Source organism: Poeciliopsis prolifica, unplaced genomic scaffold, assembly GCF_027474105.1.
Source record: "Poeciliopsis prolifica strain line A6 unplaced genomic scaffold, Auburn_PproV2 SCAFFOLD001, whole genome shotgun sequence".
Classification (NCBI taxonomy): domain Eukaryota; kingdom Metazoa; phylum Chordata; class Actinopteri; order Cyprinodontiformes; family Poeciliidae; genus Poeciliopsis; species Poeciliopsis prolifica.
Window position 1 is genome coordinate 15,145,487 of NW_026562376.1, and position 24,271 is coordinate 15,169,757.

Sequence of the window (24,271 nt, forward strand, 5' to 3'; positions counted from 1 at the left end):
TTGCTATTAAAATGCTAAGCTGTAAAAAAATAAGAAATAAAACAATGACCCAGTTCTAACCTTTTCTGACATATCTGCAGACTTGCGACTGCGCAGCCCTCCCAGTGTTTGTCTACACAATTCAAAGCAGCAAATGCGACATATTTCCTGCAATTTGTAGTTCCACAGAATTCCAGAGTCAAGGATCAAAGCCCCTCCATTTGACTGCTGTCTGTTTTATTCAAAGCATGTAACTTAACCCCATTTTGCTATCGGTATGGTTCTCATTTGTGTGTTCACATTGTGTAAATGCTCATAATCACTCTTTTGAGTTTTGAGCCCGAGAGTTTGTGTTCCTGCTGCTAGGGCTTGTTGTTTATGTTTGAATGCTGGCGTAAACAGGACTCCTTATCTCAGAATTTTAAAGTATACAACGTTGAAACGATGCCTTTGCTGATGTGGTGAGATCATTTGTGACAGAGCCCTACAGTGAGGGTGGAGATGTTATGTTTGCAGTTTGTACTGGAAAAGGCATTGAAATACCAAGATGTGGGGCCGTCTGGTCCTTCTCTTGAAGTCGCAAACACAGAAACTTGAAAAGGAATTTGAAAAGAAATCAGTTTCATGTGAAGTCACACGTTCTTTTTGAGGATAAATGTAAACATTATTTGAAGCACAGTACTTATTTTTTCTTTTTGAAATGACCTGGTTTAGAGAAATGCAGATTTTAAGCTAATGAACCTCTTAAACTAAAACACAACGTCGACTCTTGATTCTGCTGAAGATCTCCATGAAAAAAGACTAAAAAAAGAGCATTGTGGTGATAAAAGAAGCAGGACAGAAATAAATTAGAAATGAATGAAACACTATGAGTCAAAGTTATTAAATGCCTTAAAATCAACTCAAGGACTACTTATAAATAAAGATCAGAATAACCCCTAACGCTACTCAAAATTAACCAATCATTGAATCTACTCTGGGTTAAGAAAAGTCTCATGATGATGAAACTTTGCAAAATTAAACTAACTGCACCACAGCATTAGCATGTTTGATCTCACTTTATTCACCTCCTCATCGTTACTTTGATTTCTTCTTGCTTCCTGCCATGCTGGTTGTTCTACTATGTCATCTAGTTGATATTAATGTGGATCCTCAGCTGTCAGCAGCTTTCTGTGATTGTCTGCTTGCAGAAAGTCGTTTGGTCTTGTGAGAAGACTGACATAAAATGGGAAAGCTAAAGACGCAAAAACCAAACAAGACAGAGGGCCCTCGTATCGTACTGATCACAAATGACATCAAACTATTAAAATTAAAACAGCTCACAAGACCATATTAGTTTCAGACAAACAAGAGAGGTAAATGGGAAATGTGGGATTTTGTACGTGATTGTCAAATTTGGGTTATTAACATATTACTAAATGGCCACCAATAGTTGTTTGCTCACTCAAGATGAAGAATTGGTTAGATATAGTGTCAGTGTGAGGCGCTCACAGCAGTGTTGCTCAACATGGTGCAACAGGAGATCTATTTCATTCAGAGGACTTTCCGAATTGTTATTTATTTGGAAGATTTAACTGCAAATCATTTTTATTTACTCTGATTGCTGAGCAAGAACTTGGCAAGATACATTGGTGCTAGCGAGTGCTAGCTACTACACCATGTGCTAAAAAAGCAAAATAAAGAAAAATCAAAACTACCTTTGAAGCAACGCTGGCTTCTTTCCAATTACTTTGATTCTTCTGCATTTCAACCATCATTCAAGTGAGTTAAGATTAGAGACCGGTCGAAGGGACAAAGCCAAAAACTCCCTTTGGATAGTACCTGGAGAATTTGTTGCTCAAAAGTTTCATTTTCATGTGAACAAAGTCAATGTTTCTTGGCAATGTGTCACAACTAAAAGTGCCTTGAAACCAGGAAGTACACAGAATTTTAATAAACAAACAGGCAAATTTACTGGAGGTGAGGAACCATTGGAATAAATCCAGGATATAACAGGTTGAATACAAAGCAGGAAAAAAAACCAAGAGAATCTGACAAAGGAGAAATGTGAAAGGCAGGCTCCAGTGCCGGAGGGTTTATTTCGAGAATAGATAAGTCTAAGTTGCTCTGCAGGGCATCAGTAAAGACAGGGAAACCAGAAAACTGAAGACATGAGGAAGATATTTCTGTCCACAGAGATATCTTCTTCCTGCTATCAACTTTAAACCACTGCAAAGGCGTTTAAAGGCATGTTTTTAAAAAGTCATTAAAAAAGTCCTGGTAAAAACTTTACCATGACTGCAAATACTTGTTGAGGACCTTGTCTGTTTGCCACAATAGTACATTTCTGAATTTTCCCATTGACAAAATATGCCTCTTCCAAAATAAGACAAAGTGGGTATAGAAGAATTGCTGTTTTTTAAGTGTTAGAAATCATCTCAAAGGCATTTTGCATCTTGTCCTGCATCTTTTAGCATCTAACATGTTGCCTCAATTATAGATGAATTACTCATATTTATATAATAAAACCTGTAAAATTGATCTAGAATCTCAAGCAGATTTAATCAGAACATGAAACAGAAAGTCAACCCGTGGTTAGAAAACTCACAAAGTGTGAGAGGAACATTCAACATGGTCACGGTTTTGTACATTTCCAGGAAATACGCTTTGTTGGATGCTTACTGACTTTCACGAGCATAACTATTTCGAATCTTCAGTTCCAAATTCCCCCAGAAACACACGTCAGTCTTTTGCGTGATTTAGAAATCACAAGACATTGCCGTTTCTCTCTGTTTCTGAGTTTTTCAGTGCATCCAGGCAGTACAGAATGAAACTGCAGAGTTGTTTGAACCAGGAACAGAAATTTTAGTTTAGCAGATCTGTCCAAATAAAATCACACAATTGCGTGTGTCAAAAGCCTCGAATTTGCATTTATTATTTTAACTTGCAAATATGGAGGTATATTTATAGCCTTCTGTGAAGTGGTATCATCTCACCACAGACAAATGCATTTTTTTTGTTTGTTTTGATGCCAAATTTGTGTTAGATGTGGTCAAAACAAACTTGCGGGTAGGAACTGCATTTTGTTTAGCAGCGCGAAAAAAGATAGCACAGATGTCAGGACGGCTCCCTAATTCCCTCTGATGCAAATATGCATCGAGATTAGACTGTCTGTCTGTGTTAGACTGTGCAGTACGGCTGCAGATAGACGCGCCGCCTTGGCTGTGCCATGATGAGTCACAGTCAAATCTGAGATTGGCATCACTTTAGTAAGAGTCAGGAAGACTATAAGACTAATTAACTTGTTTGAATTTGTGACACAAAATACCATTTGGCTAAATGTTCCACGGATATGCAACAATGACGCCTATCTGGGTATTTCCTTCATTTGTGAAAATACCTGCAGTGACCCTGTGTGACCGCTAGATGTCTCTACTTGTTACCACAGGAATGCTGCAGGATTGTCTCTTTGACAAACGCTGAAATGTTTTCAATATGTGGAATTATATTTATTGTTTTACTTGTATGGAGCGTCTCATTTACTCCCACAACCTCAATTCCAGCATCTGCTAGTGAAATAAAAATAGCATATAAAGTCGGTAAAATGGCTCAGGGAATTGGAAAGTCATGTTAAGACTTTCATTCAGGACTGGTCACTGCCACAGGAAAGCAGCTTCTCCTCCTCTTTTCTTTAATTAGGTCAGATAATACTTTTGTCCTTGTGGAGAAACAAAGGAGAGTGGGTGAGAAGATAAGGAAAGCCACTGGAGGTCATTTAGCTGATTGGAGCGGGGCAAAGACAAGGACCCATGGGAGAGATTTATAGAGACCGAGAGATTACTGTGAAGTGAATAATAAATGCTTTTTTTTTAACTTAAAAAAATCATAAAATCATAACATATAAAAAGCACCTGCAACCAGATCATTCTAAGTCTTTAAGATATAAACATATCTAACATCACAGGCGCCTGAAGATTCTTTGCACAAGGATCAGCACACTTTAACTGCCCTTTTCCTTTTCCTTGTGTAATTATTATTAAGTTATTATTTTATACAATTATTAAAGTAATTTTGTAGTGACCTGGCTTCATAAAATACACAAATTCCCAACATATATCACCATCTCGTTTGGGTGCTGAACTATAACCAGAAAGGAAAAGTTTGTGTTTTAAAAACACAGCTGGCGTCTTTACACTTGGTTCATCTCGACACAGTGGGATCTCACTTCAAGTATCTTACAACTTTAGCTTTCAGATGTACACTGTATGTTCACTATCAACAATTTTCACACACATAAACACCTCTTCCTTTGCCTTTTATAATAGTTATCAGATGCTGTTTAATCATGTAATATAATGACAGAGCAGTAATGCTTTCATTAATTTAGGGATGTGTCCTGCTAGCTATAAGTCAAGGATGGGAAAAAATGCATGCACAATATAACTTGTTAAGCATTCGATGATGCATTCACTTGTACTTGGAAATCTCACATTAACACAGATCATCATCATCCTTGACTGCAAAACCTATGTATATATACGTGTAAAAATTCAATGTTCATGGACATTTTGCCTTACTTTTTTAGATAATATAATTAGATGTAACAGAATGTTTAGTCATGTGCCACTTTATAAATAAAAGATGTAATTTAATTACGTTTTTTTTCTGTAACTGTAACATGTTGCAACTACTGATATTTTGTAATCCACATTACTCTTTTTCTTAATCTTTTACTCTCCAGACCTGGTCCAAGCGAACAATCAACTCAGCAAAAGAAAATGAGAGTAAATATGATCAGCTCTGAAGTTTGACTTGAGTCAGACCTCAGACCTGATTATGACTAAAATAAATCTTGGGTTTGTGAACAAAAGCTGTCCTCACAATCTGAGGAATGTGAGAAATTTTTTCCAAGGTTAAAAGAGCAAATATTACTAAGTCACAAAGTGGGACGTTGACAGATTCCTCAATACTTTTATCAGTGAGCTTCTTCTGACTGTAGATAATAAAATTCTGGAGAGAGGCCCAGCTAAAGTTCTAACTTGAATCAGACAGAAAAATCTTTGGAGAAAGCTAAACGTTGGAACGTTGTCAAGAAGACCTTGCAGCCTCAAACACATGGTGCTCACCAACAAAAAGACAAACTGTCAAATACCAGTGGAAACATTCAATATGCTGATCAGCAGTTATAAAAGATTCTGATCGCTGTTTTGCAAATAAATGGTTTCTCCATTGAACATTTAGAAAGATATAAGCATGCCACTTCAAGATGCTATTTTATCATGTGTGTTTAAATTGATACTGCTTTAACACTGTTTGGTGATTAATAATCACAAACACACTTATGAAAAAGATCAAAGGTTTAATAATTCTCACACTGTCTCAAATAATCTCCCGTGAGTTCAGAGTAATCAGTAATCAAGGTTATGTTTGACAAATCCATAATTTATGGATTTTAAACAAGGTGTGAACTAATGCAGTCCAGATTTCTGACTGGCCTGCATTAGTCCAATGCTTATAGCAGCATTATGTTTGGTATGACCTTTAGTATGTGGAATCAGGGACAGGACAACATGTTTTATTTACAAAAAGGATGTACATTTTGCATGATACCAAAAACATGTTAAATATTGTAATATTACATCACCCACTCTCACCAACTTGCACATTAAAAAAAATCTTTGTATTTCTTCCATGCTTTAGATCAGTGTAAGTATTTTTTGCAAAAAAAAAAAGAAAAAAGAGGAGAAATATTTCAAAAAGTGAGATCCAGTGCTTGTATTTCCTGCCCTAGCGTTTGTTTTGATCCTATAGTTGCTGTTTTCTGCGGGTGAGTTCAGAAAGATGACAGGGGAAAGGATACCATATGGCCAGGCAGGAAGGAGGGAGAGGAAAGAGAGAGAGAGAGAGAGAGAGAGAGAGAGCACGATTCACTAAAAGTGGGAGAGACAAGAAATGACAATCAGTCTTGGAGGAGAAAAAGAAAATCAGAGAGAGTAGGTATCAGAAAATGATGAAGATGATGGAGAGAACTAAGCTGGGTAGTGGCGATCGGGGGGACAAAGGGCTGGTCAAGATAAGAGACGGAGGTGGGTGGGCAGAGCATGCAGCTTGGAGCAGAGCAGGCGACAGTCGCGGGTGTTCACTGCTCAGTGATGTGTTATAATGTGACACCCACACTCACGTCTTTGTCACTTAGGGGGACAGTGACTCTGTCATTTATTAATTAAGCTATGTTGTAAAACATTAAACAGGAAACACTGGAAGACATCTATTTGCATAGCAGGGAATGTTTTGGTGCATGTACATTTGATAATTGGTTTTGCTGCTGACCATTTTTTTACATTGATAACTTGTTTGGTTGTTCAATGAATGGATAACTCATCATGAATTGTTCCAGTTATTGAGCTAAATAAGGTCAATTATAATTAGTTACTTTGCTAAAAAATTCTGTGGATTTGAACAATAACCAATCAATATCCACAAAAATTCACAATTTGTCACAGATCAGACAGTAGTGGAAATAATTAAATTGTCCTTCATTTTGAATCTTGTGGGATTTTCTCTTTTTTTGTGTGAGTTAGGTTTTTCTTGCACAAGGTAATCTCAACATCTTTCTCTGAATTTTCTGTTTGCGTGAGTTGATTAAATCTATTATTAATGTATTATTGTGAGGTTCTGTGAGCAACAGAGCTGTGTCAGATTATAAGGTTGGATTTGGTGAGGAACCATCAAGGTTTGGTGGCACGACAACTGATTTTGAAAACTTGCATCTCAGGATTTTGAACTTCCCCATGCAGGATTTGAGAATAGCTTTATGCAAATTGACAACAGTCTCTCTTGCTAAAAATGCTTGTTTTTTTGTTTGTTTTTTTAACTGTCCCTTAAGAAACAGTTTCTGATTTATTACTACTTAAAAGGTCAAAGCTTCTAACCTTCCTCAACCTAAAAATAATATATAGCGTTTTCTAAGTAGTAGTTGCTGTTCAACATTTACAAATTCCGCTGGTTTTCAGACTTGCTACAGGGACGCCATAACCTTTTTGGTTGTGATATCATTCCCAGCTCTAAGTTCAGATTAAATTAAATGCAACATCACTGCCGGGCAAAGGTGAAGGCTTGTTTTCACCCCAAAAAGGGTGGGAGCATGGGGCAAAGGCAGATCACCTACACATGTTGCTCTGATCTGTAATGTGGAGTGTGATTCGCAATCGGTCGAGAAGCGAGTGCTGATGGAAACAAGGCAGCATATGACATTTACTGCTGCCCAGTCCAAACTTGTGGTTTATTCATGTTGGTTTAATAAAGCCGCACACCAATTAGGGTCTATATTCTGCCCCAGGTTTAAAAAAAAAAAAAGATGCTATGATGTAGCCTTTTAAGGATGGATCTAATAACATTGGATTTATTCTGAAAATGAAATGGTTTGCGTCGTGGCAACCTTGCTTTAGAGGTGTGTCGGAGCAGTTTTGTGTCCCCATAGAATTGCCAATAAACATTCACACACACACTCACATACACACGTTCAGTCGCGCTCTCTATCTCTCTTTCTCTCTCGCTCACTCCCTCACTGACTCTCTCTCTTTCTAGCTCTGTTGCCAAGGCTACCGCACAGCCTCTTGCTGCATATACCTAGACGAAGCTGCTGCCTGTGGATCTCGCTCTCCTCCAGGATACAAACAAAAGAGAGCCCATCACACTTCGGCTCCTCCGTCTCATCTTCACAGCCGGACAAACAGCTACGTTTGTGTTCTTCGCCTTTCCAAACCTCATGCACGCCCTCTGACTCTCTCTCTCTCGCTCTATCCCTCTTTGCCTCTCATTGTCAGTCTGCCTCCTTCTCACATGCAAACACGCTCCCTCTTTTCCCAGACAGAGGAGCAGTAAAGGGATTGGCGTGCTAGTTGGTGTTTGGCTCCTGGTCTTTGACTCGGAGGGGAGCAGAGCAGCAGATGGGGATGTGAAGACGAGCTCAGCCAGGTAAGGAGACTCATCCAAACCAGACTCCAGGCTATGACTGTTCCAGCATATCAACCCCCCCCCCCCCCCTCTGCCCCTCCCCTGTCTCTCCCGTCTTTCCCCCACTTTGTGGCTGTGCGACATGAGGTGAATACCAATTCCTCACCAAAAGCCCCCATGGTTTTTACTATCCTGACTGGAAAAAAGGTAGGGATGTGTCACAGTTTTCCTGCTCTGTTCATCCCCACACTGATGAAACAGACCATTTGCCAACAGGTTGGCTCCTCGTCGTTGCCGTGACATAAATATTTTATCTTCTGAACATGAGCAAAATGCAGATTTTCTGTAAAATTTCCATGTGACTATGTGGGAGTTGCCAAATAGAGACATGCAACAGTCCACCTCCCTGGATGATTCATTACTAATCCATCCAGCTCTGCACTGTGTGGTGGCTCTAACTCACCGTAGCATGTACGTGATATGAATGGTGTTTTTGTCTTGGTATGAATGACTGCCAGAGGATGCCATTCCTGCACTGGAGCTTTGATGCAGAGCAGTCATGTAACACAACGGGAATCCAGATTTATCTCCAGCAGCCTGGAAAATCACTTTGCCGTGCAGCACATCCTAATTATTCACACAGTTTAGCTAGTTATTAGCAGTGGCCTGAAGTAAATAATTTTTGAGGTTTGTCTTTGCAAGGCCTGTTTGAGTCACTGCCAGAAATTGCAGACTGGATTGATTGATTATTTTCAGGATGGAGAGGGGAAAGCTGCAGACTTGCAGGATGTTTTATTTTAAGGTCATTTGTGTGTATTGATGAGACAGGTCTCAATGACTTCATCTCATGTTACCGTCCCATCATCACTTTCTGTAAGCGCTTCCTCCTACCTCATCTCTCTGTGCTACATAACCACTGCAATACTCACTCTTTATTCACCAGGAAACTGTAAATACACCCTCTGTCTGAAAGGGTTGTTTTATTAATGGAAGACAAATCAAATAAAACACTGAAAAATAGGACGGATCAGCTTATTTGGATACATCTCCAGATATAATTCCAAAGAATCAGAAATATCCATTAAAGCCCAAGCCAGCTGTCACCACATTAATTCCCCTTGTTCCTGATTTTCAGAAAGAGCTTTTACACATCTGGCAGCTTTCGGTCAGTCCTGGTACGGCGGTACTTCTCAAACTGAGGCCACAGGGTTGTTGTATAACTCTGTTTCGACTCAGATGGACTCTAGGTTCCTTAAAGGAAACACTTTTGAGGAGGTAGAAGGTGATCTTTGTATGGATTCTACAGAAGAAGATCTTCAAACAAAATTTAAGCTGAATCAGCAGCTTAAATTTGTCCTTTATTTCATTTGGTTTGTGATCAGTGCTAAGTAAGCTTTTACCACAATTCAACATCAAATTAATTAGTAAAAAATTAAGAGGATGTGAATGTCATATTATAAATAAAACTTTGATGAACCTATCTAATGATTTATGTTTGTGTTGACATAAAAACATTTGAAAAGTCTTGGAAAAATAACTGCGAATACAAAGCATAATTAGTTCAGTCTGTTAATCCTGCAATTCCAAAGAAAATATTTCTTATCACTCCAGGGGATCGAAATGTTTCATCAGAAAATGATTAAGATTGAAATACAGAAATATATTTTCCAAAGATAAACCCGCTTTCTCTTTTCTAAATCCTCACTGCATTTCTGGATAAATGCAATGATGTAATAAAAAACAAACCCCCAAAAAACATTGCTTTTCATTTAAAATAGAAAATATTAAATTCAAATTCTGTCCATTTCTCTTTTTGTCTCTGGAACCACATTCATTGACATTTAAATATTTTTTTGAAAATATTTTGACAAAACTAGTAGCAAAGAAAAATGAAAAAGTGGCTCGTTTTTTTAAAATTCACACGAAGGCGCCCAATTCTGACCACTGAAGACTGTAGGAGCAACTGTTTCCTCGATTTACTTGAAACAAGTTGGCCCGCATATTTTTTCATTGCAAAAAAGAAAAAAACATAAATACATTATCTCCAATTTTAAACAAGGCTGAACAATGGTAGAGCTTTTTCTCTCCAAATGTGTTGAATTTAAGTTTCAGCACAAAAAATAAAAATGAAATAAACGTATTTTTTCTGCTTGTGTTTGTAATTTCTGACAAAAATGTAATTATCAAAACATGTGCAGACAATACATGCTCCAAACAACTCACTCAGCAACTAAAGCATTTTTTGTACAAATAGGCCTATAGCTATTCTTGCTGCTCTTGTACTGCTGATATATGTTTGTTTTTCGTTTTTTCATGCGCATGCATAGGCGCTCAGGTGTGTGTGCGTGCTTGTTCGTGCGTGTGTGTGTGCGTGGTGTATTTGCTCGCTCGCCTGCGTGTATGTGCGTGTAACATAGAGTATTGGTTGCCACAGTTACCAAAACGCCAACCTCACTGCGTCATTGCTTGAGACAACCTTCATACAAAAAATGTTCTCCCATTGATCCCTCCTTCCACTCATCCAGCTGTTCACCTGTCGCTTAAAAACGGAAGGATGCTGAACTTTCTCTTCTCCAACATGTCCCTCGGGTGTGTGTCCCCTGCTCTGTGTGTGGGTGTGTGTGTGTGTGTGTGGGTGTGTGTGTGTGTGTGTGTGTGTTTGTGTGTGTGTGTGAGCATGCTTCATATACATTGCCTGCATGCACATTGCCATGGCTACGAGCAGCGCTAGCTGGCGTCATCACTTCAAAAACCACCTTCACAGGGAGCAAAAAGAGAGAGAAAGAAAAGAACTCAAAGTAGCTCCCTTCTGTCCGTCACCTGCACTTCTCTCTCCCTCAAACGAGCACACAGGAAAGCATCTTCAGCTTCTGGTGTGGTCTCATATTCCGCTGAGCTCAACCCACTCCGGCCATTGGGGTCCAGTGGCACAGAAGGAGAGGAGGGGAGATGGTATGCATGAAGGCTTCACTTCATGCATACTGATGTGACTGGAGCGATCTGAATGTGTTTCTGAGGGTGTCGGCAAAGTCTGGCTTGAATCCTTCCCCTGCCTCTCAGGGAGGAAAAGACAAGGAGCGGAAGGAGAAGGGATGAGATATTGACAGTTTATTGTGTCACCTCACATCATCATCCTCAACTGGAAGGTGACAAATGGGCTACCTCGATCCACATCTGGAGGAAACTGGTTCACGGAGCGAGCCTCAGTGTGGCCAGCTTATTTGGGCACCGTGATTTTACTTTATTTTCAATCCCAGCTGTGACCATCATTCTTATGTTCTTTCTGGTTTATTTAATCTGAAATCCAGAGATGCGACACACGGCTGTTGTCTTGTGTCCTTCAGAACCAACTCTGCCTCACAATGGCTGACAACAATCAGTTGCCACAGGATACAGGATTCAAACCGATCATGTGATCCGCCTCCTTCACCAGTTCCCTGCCATCTCTTGTAGGTAAGTGCATTAGCGCCCCTTGTGGTCACTGGAGGAGAGGTAGCATAGGAACAGCTAGAGCTGCACGCACTTCACAGCAAGGAATCTTATATTTCTTTCAGATTGAGAGATGCTCAGAATGTTAAGAAATGGTAGTTAAGTTTTTTTTTTGGTCAATGTCATACTGAGATATATATCTGATATATCAATCTGTTTTCTTGTGTCATGAAAACAACATTCAAAGAAAGAAACGAATCGTGTTCGGTGATTAGTTGAGAAATATGGTTCAGTTATTGAGATCATTTTTACTCAGAAGTTGAAAACTTTAATTTGTAAAAACTAACATAACACTCCTACTAAATTTCAAGTGAAAAGATATTAACAGACCCCAACCTAACAATCCAATATGGCTGCCACGCATATAACACAGTAATAACTGAAAAGTGGATATTTAGTGTTGTGAAAAAAAAACACTGCATAGTATCTTTAAATTTCAGCAATAAACCCAAAAATTTATACTTTGATTAGATCATTTGTTAAATACAGAAGTAAAATAAAAAATTTTAAAAAATTAGTTTCGTTCTGTTGACAAGGGTACAGGCTATACTGGGAGTTTATGTTTCCATTTGGAAACATAGCTCACTCACATCCCCATAAGTTTTTTCTATTGCCGTTTTGCATTTTTATTATGTGGGAACATTCATTGTTAGCTGTTTGCCATTGATAAAAAAAAAAAAAAAAAAAAAAGGTTCCCAATTCACACATGACAAATTTAGCCATCAGCAACACATTCAGAATAAAAAAAGAAAAATCAGCACATCACTGCTCTCAAAGGCCTCCACTTTCACACATTCACACAAATCACGTGGCGGTAATCCGCCAAATGTACAAAACATCTTCATTAACAGCTGAAGGATAAAAGTGGAGGGCAGAAAGAGCCTCTGAATACACTGCTGACTGTCACAAAGGTGTGTGTGACTGTGTGTGTGCCATCAGTGCATGATAATGCTCGGGTCTGATGAGAGGGACGAGTGCCACTCTGTTGCCAAGGTGACGGACAGGGCTGTAAACACGCTACCCCTGACTCATCCCTCTACAATACACACACACACACACACGCACACACACATTTTCACACAATAGAGTCCCATCTAAAGGAGACAAGAGGATCCGGAGATGAGACCCACTCTATGTCGCTTCGCTGTACATGTGAATAGGCCTGTGGAATAAGGGCAATATTTTCCGCCATACACAGACTCATTTAAAACCAAATGTTCACAACTTCATGAATACAGTAAGCACGTAAATGAACAGTAGAAACAAAAGAGTTGGAAGAATTTTAAATGTATGCACCTTGTTGGCACTATGGAAAGCAAAAATAAACGTTTTCTACACCAAGGATGTACACCAAGGATGTACAAGGATGTACACCAAGGATGTACAACTGGAATAGTATGCAAATTGGATTTAAGTATCATACAGAAAAAAACATTTTTTTATGCTATTAAATTTATAGGTGGTATTATGTGTCAGGGCTCTTTTAATCACTGTAATTAATTTGATAGAGCTGGTTGATTAGTTTGTCTGGTGAGGTCAATTAAAGGAAATCTACTTAAGAAGGATGTTCCACATTATTAAGCAGGCCACAGGTTTCAAGCAAGGATCTCTGCTGATGAAAATCAGAAGATAGTGTAGTGCCTCATGATGGTGAAGAGATTTATGGCTGATTCAGAACAAAGATGGGTTTGTACAGATAAAGGCATAATGATGAAGGTTTCTGTTCGGCAAATTCATCGGCTTAAGAGAGCAGCTGTTAAAATGCCCTTACAAAGCAGCAAACAGTTATTTGAAGCTGCTGGTGCCTCTGGAATCTCAAGGTGGAGGTGGTGGAGTCATGCTTTGGGCTGAAATCATGGGGAGAGAGAGCTGGTCGGCCCTTTCAGAGTCCCTGACAGTGTGAAAATGACCCCAGCGATGTATACTGAATTTCTGACTGATCAGAGCCGAACCTTCAGTAGCAGAATCATCTTCATGCATGACAATGCACGATCTCATGCTGCAAGGAATAAAGGAATACCACTCTGTCAAATGAGAAATTCCTTTCTCATTTTTTCTGTCTAAATGTAATCTAAACATCTTGTGTCGCTAAAAGAACAATCATATCAAGAACTCTGATTCCACAGGGGGATCATGACCCGCCGGCTGAGCAGCTCCACTCGTTCCCACACTGAAGACTCCATCTTTCTGAGGCCCGATGAGGACCCCGTCTGGTTGGATGAACCCACAAAGGTGGAAAAGATAGGCGACGGAGCCACTAAAAAGGGTGCTGTGTCTGACTGCAAAGATGGAGGCCAAAGCCAGGAGGGAGAGGAAGTGTTTATCCACAAAGTGTATGCGTTTTTTGTGGAGCTTCAATGCTGGGCTGCACTGTTCATCAGCTCTCAAGTCACAGTATGTATCTCAAATAATATATATTTTTCTGAATTAAATTACAATTTGTTCTGATGTATAAAGGTGATATTTAATGAACGATTGATTAATTTTGCCACATGTATTTTACTTGCTATACTTCTGTGGTGTTGCATCCCATCTTTCCATATCTTTTTTATGTAACTCATGTCTGATTAATGTGAAGAAAAGGGAAGAAGTACCACAACGCAGTCTTTGATACAAGTGAAATGCTGTGATATGACAATTTCTATCATCAGCTAGGAACAGCCATCAACTGGAATGTAATTTAAGGTTTGGTAATTACTGATACTGCAACACCATCGTAGAAGAGTTTGGTATAGTCTGCAGTTCTCACCCTCGCCTGCCATCCAGCTCCCAAATCAGTCGTCCCTCCTGGTGGGGTGTTGGCCTCACATGGTTAAGCTTTCCTGTGGGTGATTTGGGACTGAAGCCCAAAAGCCACGGTTCTATCACCAGGTTTTTGTTCCGGTCCAGTATTGTCCCTATTTCGATCAAAGTTTTTGGTTTCTGATGGTGTGTCAATAATGTAGGTTTTCCGGTTTCTCATTTTCTGACTGCTTCATTAAGACCAGTGGCATTAGTAGACCTGCCAGGACAAGCCCTGAACAACTTGCCCATGAGAAACTCAAACCTAACCATAATGTTAAGGTGGATTCTGTAGAGGGAAGATCACCAATGATTGAGATGGAGAATGTCATCTGCTTCCCCTTTCTCTCTTCCCAGGGGTATTGGGTGTTCTTTGTGCTTGAAGGAAATGGACCACTCTCTTCCTTCTACAAAGCCCTTCAGGTCATGGACTTCTACTTGGGCTTCTTTTTACCATGTCAAGCAATTTTTGGAACGGACGTAAGTATTGATCCATTACCCCACTGTTAATTTTTCAATGTGAAACCTGTCTAACTTGTTAACTAACTGTCTCTGTGAATGCCTCTTCACTGGTTAGTCTACAGTGTTGATGAAAGAGGTACAAAACACAACACAGCACAACTGGATTGTGAGCGGCACTGCGGTCATTGGAATGACAATCTTTGTTATCATGGTAAAATACTCAATATTTAAAGTTTTGTGGACTTTTGTGCTTTTTGTGGGGAAAGATTCCTAAATATTGTAACATTGTGTCTACATGAATAAATAATATATTAAGCTTTTAAAGGAAACAAATTGATTAAAGATCAAGCTAAGAATTAAATATATACATCCAGTGAATGATAAAATTAGGTCTTTACAACAGATTGAATACACAGCAAAAACCTGTCTGAAATCGGTTGTCTCTATGTCATAAATTTTCTATCAAATCTTTAAGAATAACTTTTGATGCTTAAATCTCTCGGTGCCTTGTAATATAGTAAGACTTACTGTACAATATATCATATCTCTTCTACAAAAGCTTGGTTTTGCAGCGACAAGGATGCAAATATTTCAAGATCTGTTTAAAGCTGGAAGCAATATGGCTCTAAAACTTCAGCTATAATTTAAGTTAAAAGTAATCTGTAAACTATTGACTAAGGTATAGAGTGTACAAATACACACCACACAGCCAGATTTATCTTATTATTTAAAGTAAAAGTTCATGGTCTTGCATTGTATACATACAAATGATGCATTACCAAAAACATAAAGTTTGTCTCTTTGGAAGCAAAATATGAAGAGATTAATGACTTAAACCTTCAAGATTCTACCCCCTGTTGTGCATTTTTGATAGATGAATCAGCAAGTTGATTTTTTTCTGTTTGTCTCAGGTGATCCACATGGTGTCTAAGTGGTGTTATGGAACTGGCTTGTGGTCATCAGCCAGTTCCCTAACAATTTCCAGAGAGATCGGTGATCGGCGGCAGTCTGTGAGCCGCCAACCCTCCTTCACCCTGTCAGAGTGGACTGATGCCCAGGAGGATCTGATGGAGCTCGACCCGGTACCTCAGACACCAGTCTTTGACATGGGAACAGAGACCAGGATGGAAGGAGATGCCTCCACACTCACCGTCACTCCAGTGGGGCTTCAGGAGAGGTTAGAGTGAGGCATTCTGCACACACAGAGATGTTTCGTGAGAAAGGCATTTCTCTGTAGTGAAAGAGAGACAGAACGATGTTTATTTGTAATTTTATGCGTTAAATGAGTGCACGTACTCCTCATCCGTGCCGACTAACCCTGGCTGGGTCCCACAGGAGAGGCTCCAATGTTTCTCTGACGTTGGACATGTGCACGCCAGGATGCACAGAGCCCTACGGCTACGGGGCTCAGCTCTCTCCCCGAGACCAGTCGGCCCAGGAGTACCTCCGACAAGGAACGCACGTCCTGACCCCTGCCATGCTGCACACAAGGGCCATGGATGACCAGAGCCTGCAGGCGGAGTTTTATGTGAGTGCAACAACAGCAGCTCAGCCACCTACACTCTTAGATTAGCAGAGACTCACCGGAAAAGACATACGCTGACACTGACATGCATTCATAGACGCAGGCACTAATGTACACACCCACACATGCACAGCCACCCAACCAAGCTCACCGCACACCCGTAAGCTTTTCTAGCGCCTGTCAGTGGGCGAAGGATGGAGGGCTACAAATGTTTTTTTGCATATAAAAACCCCACAGAGGATTTCAGTGTCTGTTAGGCATGAAGATTTGCACTCGATATCACACAAGCGCTTGCAAAACCCCGTAGGTCAAGTACAATTAGACAGCAATAGTTTGCTGCAAAGGGCAGCCGATGACTTCACGTCTTTGGATATTATTTTCTTAGTGTTTGGCAGAAGGGGATGCCTGAATAGATTTTTCTAGCGCCAACTGTTCTTTCATTTCTGGCAGGAAACTCCCATGAACTTTGTGGACCCTAAGGAGTATAATTACCCAGGGCTTGTGAGAAAAAATCGCTACAAGACCATTTTACCCAGTAAGTATGCCTGCAAATCAAGATGATCACAGATGAAATTATATAAACTTTTATAAATCTTCCCTTAAATAACGGTAAATTAGCTCTATTGCTCAGTGAAAGTTCCATATGTTACCTCTAAGACTCACGACTCAGTGAAACCATTCAGTGCTCTTATGATTTTGTTACCCTGTCCACCTACAGATACACACAGCAGAGTCATCTTGAAGTCACAGGATGAAGATGACTTTCTTTCAACCTACATCAATGCGAATTATCTCAAAGTAAGTGGAAAATGTTTGTATTACCAGGCAGCTATGTGGTTGTGAAACTGCTGTTTTGTTTCTTGCTGATAACTGTCCCATCTCGCCATGTTTCCCTGTGCCTGTGCAGGGTTATGGGGATGAGGAACAAGCTTACATTGCCACGCAGGGCCCCACTGTGAACACAGTGGGAGACTTCTGGAGGATGGTGTGGCAGGAGAGAAGCCCGATTATAGTGATGATCACTAATCTGGAGGAGAAGAACGAGGTGGAGACAGGAATAATGATTATGTAGCCAAACCCTCCTCGATTATAGTAAAGATGAGTAAAAAGCCTCATAATAATTTTTTTTTTTAAATTCTCAGTGGCATAATAGCTCTTGAAAAATGTAAGAAGGAAATAATCCAATAATTGTCATGTATACATTAACGCAGGGGAGGAAAATTCACATTCAGAAGTTACTTTATTTGCCAAAATAAGCAGTTTAACAATTATTCTCACCTTCACTGATTACCACAAAGAAAATGTTACTGAAGCCTTTTTGTAATTTCTGCTTCACTTTGATCACTTCAGATCCATCCATTACCTTAAACCTATCTCAGATCAGGTCATGAGGGCAATAGGTCCAGGAAGGAACTCCAAACATCCTCCTCCTCAGCAAAGTCCTCAAACTCATGCTGCAGGAATCCCAAGATGTCCCCAGCCAAGATGGGATAATTCCTCCGAGTTCTGGGTCTTTCCCAGGATTTCCACCCAGTTGGGATGTGGCCGGAAAAGAAAATCCAAATGGATGCACCAGAGACCATCCTAATCAGATGCCCGCACCACTTCAAATGACTTTTTCCAAAGCGGAAAAGCAGTGGCTCAACTTTGAGCTCCTCACCCTCTCTCTAAGCCTGAGCCCAGGCACTTTTTTGGTTATCATCCATATCTCATGACGCTGGGTGAGGGTTAGAACATACACAGCCCAGTAAACGGAAAGCTTTATTTCAGCTTGAGCTCTTTCTTCACAGCAATTATATGTAACCAAAGACCAACGAGTTGCTTGGGAGGCATGTCTGGGGACATTTTCTGACTCTCCCTAAGAAGTATAAACATGGAATCTGATAAACATTGCTGAGACAGGAACCATATGCTTTGATAAAATGAGACAAAGACATTTTTTTTTAACCACCAAGCTCTGTGAGGCTGTGTTGTGAAGCAAACCATAGATGTGTCATAGACCAGCTCATCCCCCTGTTTTATATGTGCTGCTGGTATGTTCTTTAGCAAAGAAAGCTTTATTGTGTCAGAGGTCTCTTGAGGTGTCTGAGGGTCTTTAAACACAAGGCGTCCCCAAAAGAGCAGAGAGATGGGCCATAGTTTTGTTAGCACTGGATGTGTTTTCCCCTCTTGAAAAAATTTAAATAGAGTGCATTGGATTGTTGTATTTTGTTTTTTGATTTAATTTTACTGAAACTGTTTCCAACTGGGATAAAACACTCATAAATTATAAGGCTTTTTACATACCCATGTAGCAAAGAAGGGATAGATGACTGCAGAACTGTATCAGTTTAGTGGCACATGTACAAATGTTGTGTGTATGCGTTCTCTTGTTTTCTTGGGCAGAAATGTGCAGAGTACTGGCCTGAGGACACTGTGACCCATGAGGGCATAGAGATCACTGTTGTCTCAGTGACGCAAGAGGACGACTACAGCCTGAGGGTGTTTACTCTGAAGGTAACTCATACAAAAGAGAAATGTTCAAGCATTTTATTTAAGCACAACAGCAAGTACTTAACTTGAACCTGTTCTTTTGTGAAATAGTGTTTGTTGTAGGTGCTGCTTTTGACTAAGAAGCTACACAGTAATTTAAATGAGACAAAAATATCGCTTGCATTAATATATTTATTGACTGAAATGGTGCAGTCTTTAATTAGGAAAGTTCACATCTAATTTATTTATTTTGTCATTTTTTAATTGCATTGAAATAAATACAATCAATTCTTTTTAAATAAAATTTAACTGTAGTGTTAGGATGTTAAACACGTTAAATGAACATCTGAAAAATTCCCGGAAGATTCTGGCCTGTTCACATTATCTGTTTATTTTTGCCTATGAAAAGGAAATTAGATTGGCTTAAGTCATAAAATAATGTTTAGATTCCCTGTGTTGTTATAACAGCAGTAGTTTTCTGTTTCCCACAACAGATCTGTTTGGCAGTGAATGATATTCTGGTTTGGCAATATGTTTTGTTGTTATTACTGTGATTTATATTTGATTTGGGGTCACGGTGGTCTTGCTTCTTGACAAACAAAACATGATTCTGCTAATGCGGCCTGCAGCTGATTAATAAGCATTGAGGGATTATTACAAAAAAAATGTGCCGTGAGTTAAAAGCATTTTGTTTGTTTGTGTGCCGCTCTCTGGCTTATGTGTTGCGTACGTGTTGCGTCACTGATCGGTGACAGTGTTTCCAGGAAAATTGTGAAAACTGATTTGATAATGCACAACGCTGTCCTCAAATGAAGTTTTGTTCATTTATTGCACATCATGGTCTGCATTACCGGTTGTCATGGTAACACAACAATCCCTATTTACATGGAGCACAACAGATGTACAAAAAAACAAAAACTGAACGAGCCCAATGAGCAAAACAAGCAAGCTATGCAATGTGTGCATGTTTGAACAACGAGATTTCATCGGCATTTCATCAGCATTTCGTTGGGCTCCGCGTGTTTGTTTGCATGTGCCAGTGCGGGGACCAGGAGCGCACCCTTCGGCATTACTGGTACACCTCCTGGCCGGATCAGAAGACCCCAGATAAGGCTCCACCCCTACTGGAGCTGGTCCAGCAAGTGGAAGGAGCCAGAGAGGAAGCCCTGCCATCCAGTGGCCCAATAATTGTCCATTGCAGGTATAATAATAAAACAGTCTTTAATAAAGTCACGATGTATATTTAATATTAAAATAAAAACGCTTATGTTTTAAAAAAACAATAACGAGTTTAGTATGTGCCACCTTTGTAGTAGGTTAAGGTTTTCATTAAAACTGAATTAATTTTCAGTCAGCATGTCGCTAAATCTCAGACTATTTTCCTCTAACTCTATATCCCACAGTGCTGGGATTGGTCGAACTGGCTGCTTCATTGCCACCTCCATCCTGTGCAAACAGCTGAGGACTGAGGGTGTGGTTGACATCCTGCGAACCACCTGCCAGCTCCGTCTGGACAGGTGAGATAAGCTTTTGCCTCTATTCTTCTATTCGTGTCCGTTTGTAGTTCTGCTTTCAAGGTCACGCTCGCAGTTATTCACTTTATTTAGCTCCGGCACACAAGACAAAAACCTCATGGGGTTTTTACAAATAATGCCCTTGAATAGAGTAGGAATTCTTGTACATTTAATCAACGTCTTTCAGTTTTAAAAGAATGTTATCTCACTTGTACTTTGGTCAAAATTCCATCATTGAAATATTTGCAAAAACCATTTATCTATATCTATCATCTGCAATGCCATAAAATACCTTGAATCCTGATTGCAACATGAAAAAATGTTTCAAAAAAATGTGCAGAGGAATGTACGCAAAGAGGGATAACGTATTTTTCAAATATAGAACACTGAAATCAGAGTGTATACCACCAACCATCGATAACTCACTGATAACTGGGAAAAATATTCCGAATATCAACATGAAAGTACACACATACTAGCAGCAATATCATAACATTACTATTCAAGATCTTTAGAAATATTTACCTGCTTCAGATGCAAAGACCAGTTTCTTTTTCCATTGTCCATCTGTGTGTTTGTCAGAGGTGGAATGATCCAGACCTGTGAGCAGTACCAGTTTGTGCATCATGTCCTCAGCCTGTATGAGAAGCAGCTGTCTCACTCCGCTGAAGAATAACGTGAGCACGACAGCCGCACCCAGACCGAGACACACCACTGTACACCGTACCACCTGTGGTGGTATGCACCACCTTACTTAGCATTGTCACTCAATCTCACCCTTTAATAACCCGAACCATGTTAAACTATTCATCCAAACCAGGCTCGTTCATATGGGTCCGCGCTTAATGTTGCTGTACAGAATCAACAAAGAGGTGGAATAGAGGCATGACTGACAAATCCTTATTAAAAACTGCTTCAACATCTGTCCTGCAGGCCTGTCCTAAACCTAACCCAAGGTCCCTGAGTTGCTTCATTCGTGCTGCTGAGACTTTGCATCAAACTGATTCTCAGAGGTCTGAGTTGTCAAGGCCTTGTTTCATTCTTGGTCTGAAATAGCTCCATTATGTAATGATTGTACAGCTGTCAAAAGGTCATAGTAGAAGTAAGGCATTCTTAGATCTCTCGCACGAGAGTTTGCTTCAAGAAAATTCACTCCAAGAAAGTTAGTGATAAAAATAAGGGCCCTTTACAGAATAAGTGCCAGCATATTTGAAACTCACAGAGATAATCAAATACCAGCCTAATATGTACCACTATATTGATGTAAAATGTTAACCGACATCTAGTTTTTTTCTCATTGACTCTCTTTTAATGTAAAAAACAAATTGCAGAAGGCCTGAGTCACCTCATTTTCAGGTTGCATGGTGCTAAGTATTCGTTAAAGGCATGTGCAATGTTATGGAACATAGGAATGTAAAAGTTAGGCTAATTAGGGTTTCTGCAAACTAAAGTATTTTCGTTTTTTTAGTCCAGGCCGTGTGTGGCGGTTCTCATGGCCTGTGGTGTTTACAGAAAACAACAACCTAATCGTTCCCTCAGAGGCGTCACAGAGTCACGGCAAAGTGGCAAAAGCCAAAAACAGAATCCCAAAACGCGAACAGCAGCATGGAAATGGGCGATCTCGGAGAGAAAAGCAACAACCTGGAGGGTGGTGACATTCAGTTTGTTTCCATATCACTCTCGTCAAAATTGTTCCATAAAGTTTTGTCGTCCTTCTGCTCTGTGATGCCTCTGCTTACAAAAGTAGCTTGAACGCATCTGTGAGGTAACAAAGCTCATGATTGTTGTATAGACAGGCCAGGCCTAATCTGTATGAAGCACAATAGACCAACCAAGGTTGTCTCTCTGATGTTCAGCTGTAAAGCTTATTTTTCTGTATTGTGTTTTTGATTGTGTTGAGTTTAATGGATTGCATGTGCTGTATGGGACTCAGTAGGGTCCACAATCAAAGCGACGTGATTGGTTGTCCCGCTTTTCGTTGTGTGAAAAAAAAGTAAAAGCCTATTATTATTATTATTATTATTATTATTATTATTATTATTATTATTATTATTATTATTATTATTATTATTATTGCTTGCTCTCAGCCAATGCTTTTGATACAGTTTGCTTTTGTGAAACCAACCAGAGATATTTTTAGAACATTTTGATACAATCCTTTCGAGTAGATGCCTTGTGTATATTTCTGTTTACAACATAATGGAATGTAGCTCATACTGTGGATCAAAACCATTGGTTTATATTGCAAGATTTAAGAGAACAAAATGTGACAACTACCTAAGTTACCTTACAGTAAAGTAAATAGATATATTACGTTCAGTCTTGAGTATTACTATTACTTTAGGCCGTTAGGCTTTTGCTTTAATATGCTTTGCTTTCTGTGTATGTTTTTATTGTTTTTCTTGGAGAATTTTACCTCAGACTGAGTTTTACACAGTCCCTGTTTCCATCTGTGAATCTAGACCACTCTCAGTTGACAACACAGTTGAGAAATAAATGCTATGTGCAAGGCAGCTAAAACAGTGCAGATAGTTTTCTATGTAACAAAAATCCAACAACTTCTATGGCTGTGAACATTATCAGAGGACCTAAAAAAATGACCTGTGTGGACTCTGACCTATAACTAAACACACACTCAACAAGGAGGATCAAACTGCCAAAATTGCTAGTAAAATAAGGCTGAACTGAGACTGGCGACAAATGCCACAATCTATTGCCAGGGCTCTGACATAATCCTCTGATAATGTTCAGTGTCCTCGACCCAACAGCTTTTCTTTTGAGTGTTTGTTACCAGTGCTTCAATTGTCCTCTTCTAATGTTTCAAATGAAGATGACAAGAACAGCCAGTCACTCATTCAATAACCAGCAATCAGTATTCCTCTCCTCTGCTAAAGTATTGCTTTAAGTTGTGAGTTTTTGCATCCAAATAAAAGTAGATTTTCATGAATTGCTCTTGGCGTCTCTTTCATAGTGCACACACTCTGGGCTCGCGTTAGTTTGGTCTCTTCCGCCTCCCTATGAGAGAGCATGCTGTTGAAGTCCGACTCACGTTGTGATTTCACAACGTGGCCACTAGATGTCAGGAATTGCTCACCTTGGCTCGCTGATAAAAGTCATAGAGGAGCAGAGAAAAAAAAAACGTTACATCTAATTTAATTTAATCTTTGGATAATTGTTTTGAAACAGATGACCGTCACTTATTGTTTCCCTGTCCAGACAAAGTGCTGTCAAAGTATTTTATTTCCTTTTTCATGCTTTTTTTTGTCACTCTCTAAGTTTATGAACTGATTTATTGAAGAGAAACTTATACTAAATTTAATTCCTTTTCTTTTTTTTTTTTTTTTTTACAGAATATAAAGAATTGAAAAAACCCAAAGTGCTGTTTCTGTATTGTCTGCCAACACTGGGTTATTTTTAAAAGAGTTGGTCCTGAGGTGGTACTTGTTATATAAAAGGTTGAAAAACCACTGACTTACATCAGTTAAATCTCATATTGGTATTTTAGGTTTTAGAGTTTAGATACATTGCATAAAATAAAGGCTTTTTTCTATTATAATTTTCCAGAAAGAACTTAAGTAATTGTGTATTTGGGTTTATCTAAAAAGAAGAAGAAGCAGGTGACTTGAACAGAGTGCCATTTAAACAAGTACCACCATTAAGAAAAACATGATAAACATAGATCCTAAGTTACAGTTTCAGTGCTTGTGAAACTCTTTGAAAAAGTGTCTTTTTGTGTTGTTTTGATGAAAAGAACTGGGTTCACTAGTGGTTCTTGATGCGGGTAAATGGGTTTCTACCCAGTTATATGGCCGCCACAAAACTAAAACAAGTTATTTAATTGCTATATATTGCTGTATTCCAAGGATGACTGGTAGTATCGATAATATTGAAGATGGCATCAGAAGTGGAGATCAATTTTTGTTGGCCTACTTAAAAGATTATTTATGTGTCCCCACTGAGTCTGACTTGCATTTGCCTGCAGCAGATTCTTATTTAGAATCTTGCATATTCCCTCTGGGATTAATATTCGTTAAGTCATTCATTTAGTCTGTCCAACCTCAACCAAGTAATCTATCACCAAACAAAGGTTCATTAAGCCAAACAATACATTCTT

General features: G+C 39.4%; 1 protein-coding gene across 2 annotated transcripts; it reads left to right on the forward strand.

Annotated features, from left to right (window-relative positions):
- The first annotated feature begins 7,561 nt into the window (after positions 1-7,561).
- Positions 7,562-23,104, forward strand: LOC129363600 (tyrosine-protein phosphatase non-receptor type 5-like). Of its 2 annotated transcripts, none has more exons than XM_055035797.1 (14): positions 7,562-7,935; positions 11,259-11,367; positions 13,530-13,797; positions 14,542-14,664; positions 14,762-14,857; positions 15,558-15,823; positions 15,982-16,174; positions 16,622-16,706; positions 16,890-16,969; positions 17,079-17,216; positions 18,557-18,667; positions 19,684-19,844; positions 20,047-20,160; positions 20,740-23,104. In XM_055035797.1, the coding sequence occupies exons 3-14, from the start codon at positions 13,537-13,539 to the stop codon at positions 20,831-20,833; spliced, it is 1,722 nt and encodes a 573-aa protein (XP_054891772.1). In that variant the 5' UTR covers positions 7,562-7,935; positions 11,259-11,367; positions 13,530-13,536; the 3' UTR covers positions 20,834-23,104. The 2 variants fall into 2 exon arrangements, with proteins under 2 accessions (XP_054891772.1, XP_054891780.1); XM_055035805.1 differs by lacking the exon at positions 7,562-7,935 and adding an exon at positions 8,000-8,121.
- Positions 23,105-24,271: the final 1,167 nt, after the last annotated feature.